General features: G+C 43.3%; 2 protein-coding genes across 4 annotated transcripts in view; one reads left to right on the plus strand and one right to left on the minus strand.

Annotated features, from left to right (window-relative positions):
* Positions 1-979: 979 nt before the first annotated feature.
* Nob1 (NIN1 (RPN12) binding protein 1 homolog) lies at positions 980-12878 on the minus strand. Of its 2 annotated transcripts, none has more exons than XM_013366561.4 (9): positions 12729-12878; positions 12477-12609; positions 10701-10780; positions 8010-8081; positions 7693-7818; positions 7419-7598; positions 6478-6575; positions 4342-4486; positions 980-1700 (listed from the first exon to the last, which is right to left on the minus strand). In XM_013366561.4, the coding sequence occupies exons 1-9, from the start codon at positions 12789-12791 to the stop codon at positions 1431-1433; spliced, it is 1167 nt and encodes a 388-aa protein (XP_013222015.1). In that variant the 5' UTR covers positions 12792-12878; the 3' UTR covers positions 980-1430. The 2 variants fall into 2 exon arrangements, with proteins under 2 accessions (XP_013222015.1, XP_005318435.1); XM_005318378.5 differs by having other exon boundaries at positions 10701-10831.
* A 4710-nt stretch (positions 12879-17588) lies between these two features.
* Wwp2 (WW domain containing E3 ubiquitin protein ligase 2) overlaps positions 17589-18757 on the plus strand; it is a 130483-nt gene continuing 129314 nt past the window's right edge. The window contains exon 1 of one of the 2 annotated variants that reach the window (XM_078032600.1): positions 17589-17745. The gene's annotated coding sequence lies outside the window, so the exon portion shown is untranslated. The remainder of the gene's footprint in view (positions 17746-18757) is intronic. The other variant, XM_078032601.1, reaches the window with a different exon arrangement.

The following is an 18757-nucleotide window of genomic DNA, read 5'->3' on the forward strand; positions in this document are numbered from 1 at the left end:
TGCGAGAGTCTCTTGTGTAAAAATCTACCTCCAAATACATATGCACACAAACTGTGTGATCATCCAACTTCTCCACTGTAGATTTCTTCCCATCTGTAGGCGCTGGGGTGTCAGTATCTAATAATTTGGGGACTATTATTCTAGACATCCCAGAGTTGGTTCATTTTTCTTGGTGCCGGGGCTTGGACACAGGGCCTTTTGTATATGCTAAGCAAGCACTAGATCAGTGAGCTACACCAACTCCCTTTTTTTTTTTTGGTTCTGGGGGATTCAATCCATGGGTGCTGTACTCCCAGAACTTTATTTATTTATTTTTTTAAATTCTGAAACAAGATCTCACTAAGTTTCTGAGGCTGGCCTTGAGCTTGTGATCAAGTAAAGGCTGTAAACTGTCTTATAAATTAAAGGGGCTATTGTAAAGTACTTAATGTAGACACTGTAATATGCTTATATGCTTGAACATGTAGCTTTCTACAGTGAAGTACCAGGCAACTGAAAAAAAAAAAAACTCCTGCTCTCTGAACTGACATTGATTTTCAGCACTGAGTATTTATTTTGGGGTACATCAGGGATTGAACACAGGGGCACTCACCACTGAGCCACATCCCCAGCCCTACTTTGTATTTTATTTAGAGACAGGGTCTCACTGAGTTGCTTAGTGCCTTGCTTTTGCTGAGGATGTTTTTCAACTGACGATATTCTCAGCCTCCCAACCCTCTGGGATTACAGGCATGTGCCACCACGCCTAGCCTAAGTATTTATTAAATAAGTTTACCAATATTAAATATCTTGATTTTGATAAGTGAGAGATACTTAGGCAAAAGACCATCCTTTTCCTAGGAGTCACAGGCTGAAAGAGAGCGAGTTGGACAAGATGTTAAAGAAGTGTGAATCGGGTGAAAGGCTGTGTGAGTTCACTATACCAAACTTTTTTAATGACTAAAATTTTTCAAATTGAGGTTAAAAAAAAAGTCAGGGCTGTTTTCCTATGCAATATTTATTATAATTTTTGGCAGAAAGATAAATTTAGACTCTTAATCCTTGCACATACAGCTTGTTAAGCCTTCACATTCCCTAAGATGCAAGAACCTGGTTTACTGCATAGAAGCTTGCAACCATGTTTATTAGAAAAATATTACCATTTGGAAATTCCTTCTGTTGAAGGTTTAAAATTTGCTCCAGGGCATCACTCTTTCTGTTCTCATCAAATTTCCGTTGACAAAGCAGAAGTTCCAGCTCTGGATGCTCTGAAACAAAGGGTGGCTCAATCCTGCCACAAACCCCACATAACACTGGGAGTAATGCAGCAGCACCGCGAAGCTTGGCCTGTCATTTCCTCCCAGATGGTTCTAGGAACAACACAGTTGGGGGAATAAGACACCGGAACTCCTTAGTGACTGTGATGGAGTGTGCCTGCAAAAGCTCACACTTCACCTTTTCTTCACAAACTTCTTTCTAGAGGCATTGGGATTTAATCGTCTTCGCCCAGCTCCCAAAGTGCTGTCCCGGAGCTGCAGGGTAGCTGAGCGGCTGGAGATGTCATTCTCTGCAAAGGGAGAGACCCCTGCTATGTAGTCAGGGGCAAACACATCGGTCTTCTGCCTGGCCTTGCGGGAGAGTCGCAGCTGAGGGAAGCGCTGATCCTCAGTCAGGTGGGGGTTGATGGCATATTTGCCCCCTTTGGGCATGGGAAGTGAGTACTGCAAGAAAGAGGAGGGAAGGTTGTCAAAAGAGGGAGCCAGTCACATGTGTATAGACTCTGTGTACCACTCACAATAGGAAGTGTGCGTGAGCAGCTCTGAAATGGCAGTGTGTATTCTAGGGCCACGCAAATAACTCAACAGTGATGGGAAATAGTGCTAACGGGTATCATTTTGAACATGGCTGGGCGGGGCTAGGATGCACTCTGTGATGTAGGGTTGATAGTGAATGTACCCAGGCCCAGATCTTTGCTGCTAAAAATCATTCTCTGTAAAAAGGAGCAGAGCCAGGCTGGAATTGTGGCTCAGTGGTAGAGCACTCGCCTAGCAAACTTACGAGGGCTTGGCTTCGATCCTCAGCACCACATAAAAAATAAATAAAATAAAGATATTTTTAAAAAATTTTTAAAAACTAAAAAAAAAAAAGGAGCAGAGCCCCTGAAAGGAATGGCTGACTCTAGGTTAGGGCAGGAGAGCCTGGGAACAACTTGCTATACCAGAAAGTGAGAACCTGTTCAAAGAATAATTGGGGCATGTCAAAAGGACACAGAAGGCAGCTTGAAGGGGCTCTCAGTGACCAAACATGAAACAATTTGAGCCTCAAAATGATGACTACAGTAGGATCACAGCCTGTAGACCAAATTCACAGGACCGTACTCATAAATGGAATAGAAGTATAAGTTCCTCTTTATGAGTAAAACACCAATAATAAACAGAGAAGAGTTGATGGAATTAGAAAATCACCATTTGGGACTGGGGCTGTGGCTTAGTGGTAGAGCACTTGCCTAGCAGGTGTGAGGCACTGGGTTCGATCCTCAGCACCACGTAAAAATAAAGAAATTAAAGGTACTATGTCCATCTACAACTAAAAAAAGAAGTGGGATAGGAAGGACAGCAGAATAAAATAGACGCTCTACTTCTGTATGTATATACGTGACTGTACGACCAATGTGATTCAGCAACCTGTACACTCAGAAAAAGGAGTAATTATACCCCATTTGATTCAAATATATGATGTGAAGATCACTGTACTGTCATGTGTAACTAATTAAAACAAAAAAAAAAAAAAAGAAAGAAAATCACCATTTGGCAATCATCACTGAAATAAATGATTTAGGCACCTTTAACTACAGTACTTTCCCAAAGATAAATTATTAATTACAAATAATTTTCTTTTTGGTAGTGGGGATTAAACCAAGGATTGCTTTACCACTGAGCTGAGTTCCCAATTCTTTATATATATATATTTTTTTATTGTGACGCAGGGTTTCATTAAGTTGCTTAGGGTCTCACTGAGTTACTGAGACTGGCCTTAAACTTTGTGATCCTCCTGTCTTAGCCTCTTGTGCCACTGGGATTACATGTGTATGCCACTGTAATTAAAAATAATTTTACAATGTATCTATTAGAAACTACCTTAACCAAGTGGTTAAAGTTAATATCACCAGTAACTATGCAACTAATGTAACCTCTGCTATAATGACTGAGAACACAATATTATCACTTTGGGGGTATTCCTGACCAACATGCATATAGCCTGAAATGATGAGGAATATCAGACAAATCCAAGAGAGGGGAATGTCAAGGTCATGAAGATGAAAGATTGAGATATTACTCCAGTTTAAAAGGGACTCAAGTGCGAGGAGTCATGGTAACACCTTAATTCCAGCTATTCCAGAGGCTGAGGCAGGAGGATCATAGGTTTCAGGCCAGTTTGGGCAACTTAATGCAACCCCGTCACAAACTAAAAATGAAAGAAGGGCTGAGGTTGTAGCTCAGTGGTAGAACACCCCCAGCTTTAATACCCATACTCTAATTTTTTTTTTTTTTTGGGTGGTGCTGGGGATTTGAACCCAGGGCCTTGTGCATGTGAGGCAAGCACTCTACCAACTGAGCTCTATCCCCAGCCCTCCATACTGCAAATTTAAAGTTGCAAAATAGTGCAGAGAATTAATACTCTCCCTTTACCTGGATGTCTGTGTTAATCTTTAACTGTATCTGCTCTATCATCCTCTTTCTAAATATGTCTATTTTTTTGCCCTTAAAACAAAGACTGATTTTATATACTGTGTTACAGTATAGTTATCAAAAATGTACATTTCTGTGTTCAGCTTTTCAACTTGCCTATAAATCTAAAATTACCTCAAAACAAAGTTAAAATGTTCTCCTCAGGTACTATTGGCACATTTGCTGCTTGGGGGACACTGGTGTCAGGTGACTTTCACTCTTGTGTTCCCCATCTCTTCATTCACCTCTCTAGATTTCCTTGCAACAAATCTGAGGCTGCTGTGTCCAGCTCTGGTCTCTCTTCCATGCAGGGCCTTCACTGTTCCCTTCCTTACTGCTTTATGGGGCTTCTGTAGATTGTGCCCATCCCCGAACTCTTGTACCAGCCTCCTCTGTATCCCAGAGGCCCTCCGACATGGGGCCCCTCGGCACTCAGTGCACAGAGTTACTGGCTTACTGCTCATTAGATTGCAAACTCCTCAAGAAACGCATGAGGCTGGTGCACACCGCCTATTGGATACCCATGCCACAGACTTTTAAGCCTGTATCTCCTGGACATGGCTGGACCAGCTTTTCTTCTGTCCTCTGGTCATTCTGATTCTGGTGTTAGTGGTATAAGGAACACGTGACTCACCCGGAGGCCTCGAGGATTCAGCACCTTGGGGTTGCGGGAGAAGTGCATGTGCAGGGTGCCGTCGTCACTGACCGTCACAGACACTTTTTTCAGCGTCTTGTTCCCACAATGTGCACAGAACACTCGACTCATATCAGACGTTGTCCTGGGAGACCCAAAAAGGACATGCTGTGTACTGGCAGCACAGGTAGCAAACTCAACCCCATAGCACAAGGCGAGTTCATGCCTTTTAAATGGAGAAAAAGCTGAACCACATTATTCTTGTCTTTATAAAAACAAAGGCTGCTGATCTCCTGAATGAAGATACAAGTGAAAAGCTGCTGTCTTCCTCAGAGGGGAAAGGCAAATGCCACAAGGAGCAAGTCACCAAAAAACCCAGCAGGATGCTGTTACATAAATAACGAACTTTTACTAAACGTTGCCAGGTTCTAGTTTCCAAGTTTAACGTCAAAATAATCCTATGAGGTCCATACTATCTCAATTTCACAGAAGGGGAAACTGAAGCAAGCTAAGGCACCCTGGCTGCAAAATGACAGCTCTTGACATCATTGTCCTTTCTCAAAGTGTGTATTATCTACCTTGTCCCCAAATGTCAGTTTGGGCGTTAACTCAGGAGGTAGCAAGAATTTCTTCTTAATGCATTGCAGAAGAAACACTGTGTAACCCGGCATGGTTGATGAGTGTGGGTGCAGAAGGCAGACCCTGAGGCCTGGCCTCTTCCTTTCCATTCAAGCTCTTGAGGAGGACTGTGGACAGTAAAAACTGCTATTGTCAAGGGCTAGGCAGGAGCCTGCATCTGTCTCTCAGGGTTCCCCACGAACTCCTAATGGTCTGATGAGGGCTGTATAAACTGGCTGGAGAAGCCAATTCCTTCATCTGCAGTCTCCTGAGTGAACTCAATGCCTCTACATAGATGCTGGAACTAATTATTCCACATAAGAAACCATCTAGTCATTGTACTATCTCACAAGTATGTAGAATACTGCCAAGCATTTCTAAGAACGAGCATTAAATATGGGGAATAAGGGCTTTTGTATAGAGGACAATGGGCGAAATTGGGATCTTACGAAGCAAGCAGCTTTACTCTGAAAAGTGTGGTTCATTTAGGTACGAGGAGACAGAAAAATTAAGGAAGGTTCAGAAGAAGCATGGGCTGATGAAGTCCCTGACGGAACTGCATAGGATGGTGGTGAGCTGGACCCCTGGGCCATCAGGGAAGGGTTATTTTTAAGCCTCAGGGAAACAAAGTCACACCAGGTTACTCCCCAGTGCGGCAGCTTTGGGGGCCCAGTGAGAGACACCTTAATGTTCCAGAACTGTCCCTCACAGGCCTCTGCAACATACAATCTGTAAAATGACCAGTTCCAGCCACAGATATGGGAAGGCTAGAAGCTAGCCCAGGCTAAGTCCCTTCTACTTCAACCAGAACCCTGCCCACAGAATACTAGTCCCACCACAGGAAGAAAATTGGAGCCTGGAGAGAAATGCAGAGAAACGAGCAGTCAATAAACTACAGTTCACCCAGAGGGAACACTTCCTACGTGCCAAATCCTTTAAATGATCTACCTTCCTAGTTCCTCACAACCCTTTCAATTTTACTTAAGAGGAATCTGAAGCAGAGAAGGGAAGCAACTTGAAAATCACACAGGTAATAGAAGGGATCTGGATGTGAACGCACATACTCTGGTTTCCTCCATCTAATAGAAAAATTTCAGGTATAGAAGCAAACAGAAGAGCAAAATGACCTCCAAGTACCTCTCACAACTTTATCAACTACCTACTGATGGCTCATCTCATTTCATCTCTACTCCTACCCACTCCTTCCACTTGTGTATTATTTCAGAGCAAATCTTAAACAGTCCATCCACAAATGTTTCAGTACATATTTCTAGAGAATCAATGTTCTTTGTTCTGGAACCCATATCCTTAATGCTAATGTCACTGAAAATAAGGTGGGAGGTCACTGGCAACCTGTCCCAGGGCTTCACTGGTGGAAGTGGAACGCAGGCCACATAGGAATAATGAAGTGGAAGGAAAAGACCTACAACACAGGGTTCTCTTTCAGAAAGTCTGTAGTAGGGGTAGGAAGAGAGTGTTCAACAGAGGGGCCCTGGCCCCTGATTATTAGCTACCTACTTGAAACAGCCATGACAGCGCAAAATGTAGCTCCGAGCCTCCCGGATCAACATGCCGTTCACTGCCAGCACATGCAGCCCCATCTGCAGCAGGACATTCTGCAACCAACAAGTTAAAGAATGAAAATAAGTTTTAACAATGGCTTTGTAACTAGTTAAGTGAACTCTCCATACACCGATTTGGCTTGTGATCTGTGGCTTTTGCTAAGGGAACTGAGCTTGGCATGCCTTGATACAGAGAGGAGGACCCAGGTTTCTCTCTAGCTGCAACCACTGGAGCCTGTGCTCACCACTAACAATCCTCTCAACAGAGACGTTTATTTTGTCAGGGGAAAATATTCTCCCTGTTATCTTTCCACATACCTAACTGAGCCCAGAACTACACACACTGAAAGGAAAGCATCAACTGACTGTGAATCTTGTTTTTCTTCTTTTTTAAATGTATTTGAATTTAAATATACTTTTTAGTTCAAATGGACACAATACCTTGATTTATCTTTTTATGTGGTGCTGAGGATCAAACCAAGGGCTTCACATGTACTAGGCAAGCAATCTACCACTAAGCCACAACCCCAGCACCCTGTGAAACTTAAATATTAAAAATTCAACATACTGGGACTGGGGTTGTGGCTCAGCCATACAGCGCTCATCTAGCATGTGCAAGGCCCTAGGTTCGATCCTCAGCACCACATAAAAATAAAAAAAAAAATATAAAGGTATTGTGTCCAACTACAACTAAAAATTAAATATTAAAAAATTTAACACACTACAAAAATTTTATTACTATATGATTGTGTGGCCTCTAAGCAAAATTTGCAATTACCAAAGAGCACAGGTGAAGTTTCTAGAACCAGGAAAATTAGCAGGACACAAAAGCAGCTCTGTACACATCACCAATCTCCACAGGATCACTTCTGGTGACAGGCCCACCATCCTACCCACCTGCATGGCGAAGTCTGTAGTCACACAGCCAACCCGCACATCCTTCGGGACATCACACTGTTCCAGCTCTTGATGGATCTGCTTGATGTTGCTGGGGGTTATCCACCCACCCCCGTCATCACTGTCTTCATCTTTCCTTTCTTCAACTTCCTCCTCCTCGTCTTCCTCCTCTCTGTCAATCTGAAATATCAATAGAATTCACAAACTGCCAGCCCATAGAAACGGTGGAGAATTTGCATTGTCACTAGAAAGAGATTTTAAGTCAGGGCCTTACCAGCAGCTCCTGTAGTTCACGTTCAATATTAGGCAGAGGGTTCTTCCAGAACAAGAAGGAACTGAATTCTAGGTTCTCAGGCTCATCAGCTGCGTGTCTATCTGTCTTTTCTTGTGGGGGTTTAGGCTGATATTTAAAAAAAAAAATAAAAGTAAAAATGGAGTTATAGGTGACTGCATGACATACAAGTCAGACTACACAGAGCTGGACAAACTATGCCGTTGGCCCAGGTAATTCTGATTTGCTATAAACAGACTGTGGCGCTGGTACATGTGGCAGCAAAAAGCCTGATGAACAGGGCTCATCTAAGGAATTACCTTGGAGGGCAGATGAAAACCGGAAATGTGCAGAGGAGTTTCTGGATGCTGAATTGAGGAGCTCACTTTAACCTTAAAAAAAAAAAAAAAAAGTAATTAAGAGCTGGGTGTGGTGGCGCACGCTTATAATTCTGTGGCTCAGGAAGCTGAGGCAGGAGGACCACAAGTTCAAAGCTAACCTCAGCAACTCAGCAAGATGGTATCTCTTAATTAAAATATGAAAAAGAGCTGGGGATGTGATCAGTGATTAAGTGTCTCTGGGTTCAATCCCTGGTGCACGTGTACCCCCTGCCCAAAAGAGGTAATTAGAAAAACCCACTATTATTTCCCCCTGGTTATAAATATCAAAGATATCTAACATTAGCCAGGTGTGGTGGCACAGGCCTGTAATCCCAATAACTTGGGAGGCTTAAGTGGGAAGATTGCAAGTTTGAGGCTAGCCTTGGAAACTTAGTGAGACCCTATCTCACTTCCTCCTCTCTGTCAATCTGATATTTCAGATTGACAGAGAGGAGGAAGACAAGGAGGAGGAAGTTGAAGAAAGGAAAGATGAAGACAGTGATGACGGGGGTGGGTGGATAACCCCCAGCAACAAATTAAGCTAAAATAGGGCTGGAGAGACATAGCTCTGTGTTAAAAAGCATCTCTGGGTTCAATGACCAGTAACAAAAAGGAAAAACATTAAAAAAAAAAAGGGGGGGGGACAACAATATTCAGTGATCTTAACACCACTAAATGAGTACTTCAGAACCTTTTTTTTTTTTTTTGCATTACTGGGGATCTCACCCAAGATCTTGAGCATGCTAGGCAAATGTTCTACCCATTGAATTACATAACCAGTCCTTTTAAAAATTTATTTTGAGACAGGGTCTGTGAACTTGTGGTCCTCTTTCCTCAGCCTCCCAAATACAGGTGTGTGCAACCAAGCCTGGACACTTGTTTTTGACCATTATACATAGACCTGTAACAAACATCATTACCTGTACAATTTGGTTAAAATAAATATTTAGGGGCTGGGGATGTGGCTCAAGCGGCAGCGCGCTCGCCTGGCATGCGTGCGGCCCGGGTTCGATCCTCAGCACCACATACCAACAAGGATGTTGTGTCCGCCGAGAACTAAAAAATAAATATTAAAAATTCTCTCTCTCTCTCTTTCTCCTCTCTCACTCTCTCTAAAAAAAAAAATAATAAAAAAAATAAAATAAAATAAATATTTAACATAAGTGGCTTAGAGTGGAATTGCTCAGTTAGAGGATATGCTGCTTTAAAGGTTTTGATATGGAACATGTAATTCTTTGCCAAATGCTGTGGAAAAGGATGACTTTTAGAAATCATAGTTGGGGTTGGGAATGCAGCTCAGTGGTAGAATGCTTGCATAGCACAGCATGGATAAGGCCCTGGGTTCAATCCCCAGCTTGAAAAAATATATTAAAAAAATAAACCAGAGGTTGACAGTTACCAACCAGCTACACTGTGTTCAGAAAATCAAAAGTCAGAGTTTATATAAAACCAATAAAATATTCCCTTCACCATCATCCTGCCAAAATGCTGTAGAAACACAAAAGTATGTATCCTAGGATTTTAGACTCTGGATTGGAGAACTCTAAATCTGCTGAAAATAAGCAAGGACAGTTCTGAATAGGTACAAATGTGTACCAAAGTGCTCATTATTTGGTTTCCCCAATCCTCTGGCCTGGAAAGAGGTAATGGGACCCAAGTACAAATCTGCCATCACTCTCTTCAACCTAACCAACCTCAACAGAATCCACAGTTTTGAAGGTAGGGAGGATTGAAAGAAATGGCAAGTACACGGTGCTCCTTCTTTTTTACTTCCAGAAAGAAGTCTATTAAAATAAATAAACGGGGCTGGGGATGTGGCTCAAGCGGTAGCACGCTCGCCTGGCATGCGTGAGGCCCGGGTTCAATCCTCAGTACCACATACAAAACAAAGATGTTGTGTCCGCCGATAACTATAAAATAAATATTAAAGTTCTCTCTCTCTCTCTCCCCCCTCTCCCTCTTTCTTTAAAAATAAATAAGCGAACATTAAATAAAAAATAGGAGTTTCACTCTTCATATTTTCCAAATATAATCACCTTCTCCAATCAACTATAGATCAAGATGCTCAGACATATGAACCCTCTTATGTGAATCCAGACCAAAACAAACGAATGATTGCATAGTCGACAACATTAGGGTCACTATTCATGTTGTGTGGATGTAATGATGGCTCTAAGATTATTAATGTTTTTAAGAGTACATATACTAGAGACATACGAAGAAATACCTAATAGTAAAATAACGTGATGTCTGAGTTCAAAATACTTGGCGCAATGGCCCAGTATAAATGAAAACAGGACAGCTACGAGATGATACTGCAGAGGAGATGATGAGAACACGAAGTTCATTACACTATTTCCTCTACACACACACACACACACACACGATAGTTCCTATAATAAACAACAGTAACAAAAAAATAAAACGGTGGGGCTGGAGATGTGGCTCAAGCGGTAGCGCGCTCGCCTGGCATGCGTGCGGCCCGGGTTCAATCCTCAGCACCACATACCAACAAAGATGTTGTGTCCGCCGAGAACTAAAAATAAATATTAAAAATTCTCTCTCTCTCTCTCTTTAAAAAATAAATAAATAAATAAAACGGTGATAAAACCCCAAACCCTCCTGATTTACCTTTTCTGGTTCTTGTTTTAGATGAGACACCCCAACAAATTCTGCTTCCAACTGGTAAGTGAGTGCCAGCACTTGGATATCTGTGGCAGAGAGGCTGGGATAGTCTCCAGTTTTCTTTGAAAATTCAGTCACTGTAAATAAGAAACTGACATTTGTTAAGGGTGAAAAATAATACAACCTTGGGTAACCAAAACAAGTGTAAGAAAAACAGAAAAATCACTATCACATAAAAATGCCAACACTTTCATCCATTTTCTAACCTATTTCTACTTATGAGTGAAAAATTTATATTCTCTACCTAGAGTTAGGTCAGTTAGGTTTACTATAACATACTTATCAAGCGCAGATGAAGGAACAGAAGAAAGTTAATAGAAACTCATTGAAAGCCAGCATAATATTTGACCATGATTAGAGTTCCTTATTGAAGCTTTGGTATTACCATTATGTTTGTGATAATGAGGATTCAACCTAGGGGTGCTCTACCACTTTATTTTTTTGAAATAGGGTCTACATTGCTGAGGCTGGCCTTGGAACTTGTGATCCTCCTGCCTCAGCCTTTCAAATCACTAGGATTATAGGCATGCACTGCTGTGCCCAGCCTGAAGCTTTGTAAGCATTATGTAAGCCCTCTTCTCCCCCACCTCTAAAATTCTTTGATTCTAAGTATAACAATCTACATTTAAAAAATGGACAGTCATATTTCAAAAAGGAGTAGAAAGCTGATTCAACCATATGTATAATCTGATGAAACAAAAATATTTAAAAACAGCCAGTTTTTTGAAAAAATAATTACAATATCCACAATACATAGTAAATGCCAACTATTACTACTGTAAATACTGTATATACTGAGACTGACAAAACACAATAAAATATTCTGGTAACAGATGCCTTTTGCTACAACAACACAAAGAACAAGTACATTGATAACATTTTCTAAAAAAGATAAATAGCAACTACAATCTATTGTCCACTTACTATGTACTAGATACCATGTTGAAAGCTTTACATGTTAATTTCATTCTCAACCAGATCCTACTAAGTATTATTAGTACTTTCTCAGAAAGATTAAGTAACTTTGCAAAGATCCTACAGCTAGTAATCTGGGGGAAATCAAACTAGCAGAGTAGCTAGCATCTCTATGAGCAGCCTCCCAAACCTCTAAAATTCTTCCAACCACAGACAGCCTTTCTTGAGTATCACTGCTTATTATTAAGCCAAGGAATAACTAGTTTTTAAAAAAATCTAACGCAAGGCTTAGCAACATTCCTTTCTCTGGGCTGAAGCTGACCTCCATAACAGCCATCACCCTAAGGAAATGGACAAGACTGAGAGATCTGTGTTCTTCGATTTATTTAATTTTTGCTTGTTGGAGATGGAACTCAGGGCCTTACCCATGCTAGGCAAACCATCTGCCATCTTCTATTTAGAATCCAAATTAGTTTAATGCATTCTTACAAAGTGCTGAACACGGTGCCAAGTGACAAATTACTCATTTAACGTCCACAGCAACCTGGTTGGAAGGTGCTGTTATTCCCGTTTTACAGTCGAGGCCCACAGTCTGAGTGATACACCCGACAGCACAGAGCTAGGCAGTGGTAAGGCCTGGCTGAGTTCGGGCCTGGGAAGCCTCTCTCACAGAGGTCTAGAACGTGCTGTCGCCAAGTCAAATACTCTGACAAAGCAACCAGATCCGCACGCAACTCGCACCCAAGCAAGTCGCCTGTGGACTCGGGGCCCCGGCTTCGCGGATGATGCTGGGGCAGAGGCACTCACCCAGCCGCACATACTCCGGGAAGGGCTGTTTGAACCGCAGCTCGTAGGGCAGGACGGCGAGCCGCCGGCGCGTGGCCTTGTCCCGAATCTCGCTGACCACCTCCCGGATGGTGTAGATGTTCTTTCCGATGTCCTGCGGGGAAACCAACCCAGCTCAGCTCGCCCGCTCCAAGTCCCGCCCCTCCCGATCCCATGCGCTTCCTCAGGGGCTGCCAGCTGAGATCCCACTCCTTGGGGCTGGAACTCCCGTACCTGCAAGGCAGCGTCCCGCAGGAAAGCCCCAGCGTCCGCCACAACGTGCTCCACCGGCGCCATGTTGCTGGGGCAGGCACACAACGCGCGTGCGCCTGAGCTTGCGCCCGCCCCTACATCTCAATCCAGGCCTCGGGAACAGGGAGGTGCGGCCCCGACTTAACAGCGCCCCCTGGCGACCACGCCCACAGCACCGGGCTCAGTGTTCCCTTTGCGCGTCTGCAGCGACTCTTCAACTCAGCTAGGGAGGTGCGGGGCAGTGTTCAATCTTGGGATTTGAGGGAAGGGACAACTAAGGAAATCTGTTTCAACATCCACTCCTCAGTACTTTTTGAATTTTTTTTTTGGGGGGGGTACCAGGGATTGAAACCAGATATGCTTAACCCCTGAGCCACAACTCCATACTTTTTTGAGACAGGGTCTCATAAGTTGCTCAGGGACTTGCTAAATTGCTGAGGCCAGCTTTAAACTAGCAATCCTCCTTCCTCAGCTTCCCCAGTCTCTGGGATTACAGATGTAAGCCACTGTGCCTAGCAGTACTTTCTTAAAATTTCAAGTAAAACCTGTATATATAAAATTTAGTCAATACAGACCACCTAATTTAATCGTAATGATCCTATGAGATAGGTACTATTTTACAGGTAAGTAATAGTTACTTAAGACCAAGAGGCCCAGATAACTTATCTAAGAAGTGGTGGTAACCAAGTAATCCTCAAACTGACTTCGTGATACATTCTTATCCATTATGCTATATGGCCAGTGTTTATGTACTCCCACTTCATTTTGACAACTCAGGTTCAGGGTCTATGTTTTTTTTAATCTTAGTGTCCTCATCCTACTTCCCTAAGCAAAGCACAGAATTTGTTAGAAAATAGTTTCTTAATGAACTGAATGGAAGGGATAATAGCTTCCACATTTCCTTTCAAATTAGAGAGTCCATAATTATGAGAACTAGCCTAATACATGCTAGCAATTTTAGCAGATTGTTGACTTGAGTCTGCATATTCTATCTTTACCCAAAATCTATTCATCAGGTTTCCACTCCAATTTTATATTTTACCTGTGATTTATCTGATCTCAAAAGTCCTTTGGTGCCCTGATGGTATTCATTAGCAGCCACCCACATCCCTTTTCCTTCCTTTAACTTTTTTGTATCCATCTTTCTTAGCCCTCAAGTCTGTCTGTCTATCTGTCTCTCTCTCTTTTGTATTGGGGATTGAACTCCGGGGTATTCAACCACTGAGCAATATCTCCAGCCCTATCTTGTATTTTATTTAGAGATAGGTTCTCACTGAGTTGTTCAGTGCCTCACCCTTGCTGAGACTGGCTTTGAACTTGGCGATCCTCCTGCTTCAGCTTCCTGAGCTGCTGGGCTTACAGGCCTGCGTCTCTTCAACCTCTAGAGCCTACCTGTGCTACCTACCTACCCTAAAACAGTGCAGCTAAAGGCAATTTCCAGTTTTCTAGTATATCCTGCTGTTTTGTTTTTTATTTTTCAGCTTTCCTAGATTATCTGCAGGATATGAAATTACTGATCATCTCCTTTCTCTGGATTGTCTTGCTTTGCCTGGTTTGGGTGATTTTCTGTGATCCTGGTTTCTCTGCCTCATGGATGGCTTTTCACCCTCTTTCATTGACTCTCTTTTTGTCTTGCAACCATCGTACCCTCCATAGAACCATCTTAGCATTTTTGTTCATCCACCTCTGTGTTTGTTTCAGCAATACTATCTATCTCCAAGACTTCAATATTCAATAATCACATTTGAGGATCTCTTTTCCCAAATCATTTCCTCCTCCTCCTTCTTCTTTTCTCTCCCCCCCCCCCGTGCCCCCCCCCCCTGCAGTACTGGAGATTGAAGCCAGGAGCACTCTACCACTGAGTTCTATCCCCAGCCCTTTTTCTTTTATTTTTGAGACAAGATCTTGCTAAGTTGCCCAGACTGTGCTCAAAATTACAAACCTCCTGCTTCAGCCTCTCCAGTTGTTGGAAATACAAACTGTGCATCAAGGTGCCTGGTAAACTCCTCCCAAATTCTTTGTCCGATCCCTGTCTTATTCCCCAGCCCTCTTTTCCATGAAACTTCCATCTGAAAACTTCTGGCATCTTCACTCAGGAGGAAGGTTTAAACTGATATAATTATCTGTTCCCCTCAAACTTTTTACAATTGCTAGAGTCCCTATTTATTATTATCATTATTATTAAAGGCATTACCAACCAAAGCATTCAAGTTAAGAATCTCTGAGTCATCCTCATCTCCACCCTCACTCTCAACCAGTACTCATTTCTCTCAAAACACTGTGTTGACACCACTCTGAAATGTTTGTGGTATCTGGATCCCTTCCACATCCATTACCATTACTCTAATCGAATTTTTATCTTTTTCCCAGAAAATAAAATTCCTTCAACACTACTATTGAAGTCTGTAATTTCTCCTTTCCCAGTTGATCATCCACATTGACCTGAAAGTGGAGGAAAGATGTGGGAACTTGACTCCCTACTGAAGGAGAGTTATATATTTTTAAAAAATTTTTTTAATATTTATTTTTTAGTTTTCGGCAGACACAACATCTTTGATTGTATGTGGTGCTGAGGATCAAACCCGGGCCTCACGCATGCCAGGCGAGCGCGCTACTGCTTGAGACACATACATCCCCAGCCCCAAGAAGGAGAGTTATTGAAATTTGCAGGTTATCGATTTAAATGCTAACGAATGATCTAGGTTTGTGATTCTCAAACCTGAGCATTAGAATCACCTGGAGAGCTTGTGAGAACAGATTACTGGCCCTCATCTTCAGTTTTGGATTTAGTAGGTCTTGGCAGGACCTGAGAATTTATTCCCTTAAGTTTCAGGGGATGCTGATGCTACTGACCTGGGGGCCACAACTGGAGAGCTACCTTTTTTCTCCCCTTGGGTGCTGAGGCTTGAACACAGGGTCTTGTGAATACTAGGCAAGTGCTCCACCACAAAGCTATATTCTCAACTTAGAGGTCATGTTTTGAGAACTACTGATTTAGATGAATAATCCGAGAAATTTCAGATTTGAGCTATTTCCTAGTAAACACTAAGAATACTTAATATAAAGGATTTCTTGGCACTTAGTAACTTCTGTAGTACTTTTTTGTAGCATTTTAATCCCTTTTCTGTTTCCCTTTAACATTTTACAAGCCCCAGAAAACCTTGGCATTCCCATTTATTCAACTAACATGTACTGAAAGCTAATACCATGATAGATAAGCTTATATAACAGCCATGAGCAAATGGATAATTTGTGCAATGTTTAGGAGCACCTTCAGAGTTTTTGAGTTTGAAATTGGATCTTGAAGCACTACCAGGGTAAAAGCACTACTGAGATGTGAATGTTCAAGAAGTGTTCAGGGAATTAAGGGTAGTACCTCTTGGTAGCACAGGGTATCTGGGGGAGAATTTCTCAGAGGGTGAGCCCCTTGGACAAAAATTTTTTTTTCCACCAGGGATTGAACCCAGGGGTGCATAACCACTAAGCCACATCCCCAGATCTTTTTAAAAAATTTATATTTTGAAACGGGGTCTAAGTTGATGAGTTTGAGGTTGGCCTCAAACTTGAGACCCTCCTGCCTTAGCCTCCCAAATTGCTGGGATTACAAGCATGTGCCACAACGTCCAGCACCCTGGGACAATTTTTGAAGTTTGTGGCTTTTTAGAAGGCAAAGGACTCTCAAAACACCACTACCAAAATTATGATCACTTAAAAAAGTTTGCTTAGGGCTGGGGATGTGGCTCAAGTGGTAATGCACTCGCTTGGCATGCGAAGGGTGCTGGGTTTCATCCTCAGCACCACATAAAAATAAAAAAATAAAGATGTTGTGTCCACCGAAAACTGGGGAAAAAAAGTTATTTGCTTAACAAATAACTAAGGATCCATCCAAACTTGAAGACCCAAAAGTAATGAAATAATTAGTACACAGTCCTTAAGACTAATCAGATGGTTAATATTAACATTTTATTTTTTTTGCAGTACTGGGGATCAAACCCAGGGCTTTGCATGGGCTAGGCAAGTGTCCTACCACAAAGCTAGATCCCCAGAGCCTCCCTCCCCTCCATTTTAAATTTTATTTTGAAACAGGGTCCAAGTTGCCTGACTGGCCTGGAACTTTGGATTCTTCTGCCTCGGCCTGTCAAACAGCTGGGATCCTAGCATGGACTACCACACTTGGAGATTAGTATTAATTTTAATCAGCGTGATTAAAGGTGAGAAATTGAGCCCATACAACTCATCAATGTTGAGGGTCGAGATCATCAGTAAAGAGTGTTGATTCAAAATGTTTTACTAATTCATACAGATCTATGTATTCTGTAAAGGGAATGGGGTTGGTTTGGTGTGGCAGGTTATTTTATGGACCCAGCCAAGTGTTTTTAAGTTTTTAAATTTTTGTTGCAAGAACTGATGTGTCACAAAGACCTGGACTTTTGTTTTTGGAGCCTAGGACAAAGCTTGACACATGGTAGGTGTAAAGTTGCCAGAACTAGCAAATGCAAATAAGAGATAATTAAATTTGATTTTCAGATACTCAGCAAATACTTTCTTTTGTATAAAGTACTTGGGACATGTTTTACATTCTTGTTTATATGAAATTAAACAAAGTACGTCCTGTATTTTATCTGGCAACCCTACTAAGGAGCTCAAGGGATGTCCTAACTGGAAGGTCTTCTCTCACCTGGAACACAGGGTTAATAATTGTACCCGCCCCCACAGAGCTGACAGACAAACTAAATAAAGCCCGTGGCACTCAATTCACATGATTGCTCGGGGATCATCCAACGAGCAACACCTTTCCGCTGGCGAACACTCGGGCGATAAAAAGGCCGCCTTGGGGGTCACAGGTTCCTGGGCCCAGCCTAGGTTGCCCGCACCTGCGAGCCCGACCAGCCTCTTCCGGGTCAGGTGACCGCGCGCGGCCACGTGACCCGGCCCGAGTGCGGGCGGTGGAAGGCGGAAGTGGGAGCGGAGTTGGGCGCCGCTTCTGTGGCCGCGGCAGGTAGCGAGCGCGGGCGCGGGGGGCGCGGTGGCAGGCGGGCGGCGCGGGCCGGGCCGGGGGCGGCGGGCGGCGCGGGGTGGGCCGGGGGCGGTGCGGCCCGGGCGCCGGGGGGCGGCGGCTTCCTGTGGGAGGGGCCTGGCGCGGCGGTTCCGGCCTCCGAGGAGGGGTGTCCCGACTCCCGCCGGAGCGGGGTGGGCGCGCCGCCGGCCGTGCGGGGGCAGCGCCGGAGCGGGCGCCCGGGTGGCCGCTCTTGTAGTGGAGAGCCAGGGCTTCCGGAAGGGGAGAGGAGCGATCTTAGTGGAAGGATCGGCACCCAGGAAGGGGCGACTTGAGACCGAGCAGGGAGGGGGGTGCCTGGGAGTGGGCGTACGGAAGGGAGCGACCGGGAGAAGTCGGGAAGAAGATGTGGCCTGACCCTCCTCTGAGAGTGTGTGTCTTCCTTCCTCTTCGGAAATGATTGCTACCCGCGACTTTGATTTCGGTCCCATTCAGTTTTTAAACTTCAGGAGAGATCACAGCATCTTGATCATCTTCCTTTCGTCACACCCACTTAGTCCTGCTGGTGTAGGGTTTTACTTCTTGGAAAACTAGCCCTTCGGATCATATTTCTTTGAAAGATTTCCCCCTGATCTGGTCATCTTGGAGGCTAAGAACTAAAAAGGTGTGGGCACTTCGCTCTAGTCATAAGATGGCTTTTAACCTACAACATTGACCGCGACCTACGCAAGTGTTAGCTCAGCAACATAGAGGTTGTTGGAATCTTGGACGGAGAAGTGTCAACCTATACTGCTTTACGACTTTTCCGCTTTCTTAGGCTTAAATTATTCAGCTTTTCTTACCATGTGACTGCTTATCTTGACAAACTGTAACTAGATAGGGTGACTGAAAGGTCTGCTGTTGTGTTCTTTAGAATTGGGACCTGGATCATGATTTTGAGGCTAAATAACTGTGTTAAATTGTTCCTTTTCCTTTCCATTCGTGTTTGCTAAAATTTGCAGAAACGAATGCTTTA

This window comes from Ictidomys tridecemlineatus, chromosome 15 (genome assembly GCF_052094955.1).
Source record: "Ictidomys tridecemlineatus isolate mIctTri1 chromosome 15, mIctTri1.hap1, whole genome shotgun sequence".
In the NCBI taxonomy this organism is placed as follows: Eukaryota; Metazoa; Chordata; class Mammalia; order Rodentia; family Sciuridae; genus Ictidomys; species Ictidomys tridecemlineatus.

What these genes read in the sequence shown, in the direction of transcription:
- Nob1 (XM_005318378.5), bottom strand. Translation starts at nt 12,791, where the DNA reads ATGGCGCCGGTGGAGCACGTTGTGGCGGACGCTGGGGCTTTCCTGCGG. An exon ending in TAAAACAAGAACCAGAAAAG is followed by an intron (nt 8,082 to 10,700) that starts GTAAATCAGGAG and finishes TTTTTTTTTAAG; the next exon opens with GTTAAAGTGAGCTCCTCAAT. An exon ending in GTGAACTACAGGAGCTGCTG is followed by an intron (nt 7,599 to 7,692) that starts GTAAGGCCCTGA and finishes TTGATATTTCAG; the next exon opens with ATTGACAGAGAGGAGGAAGA.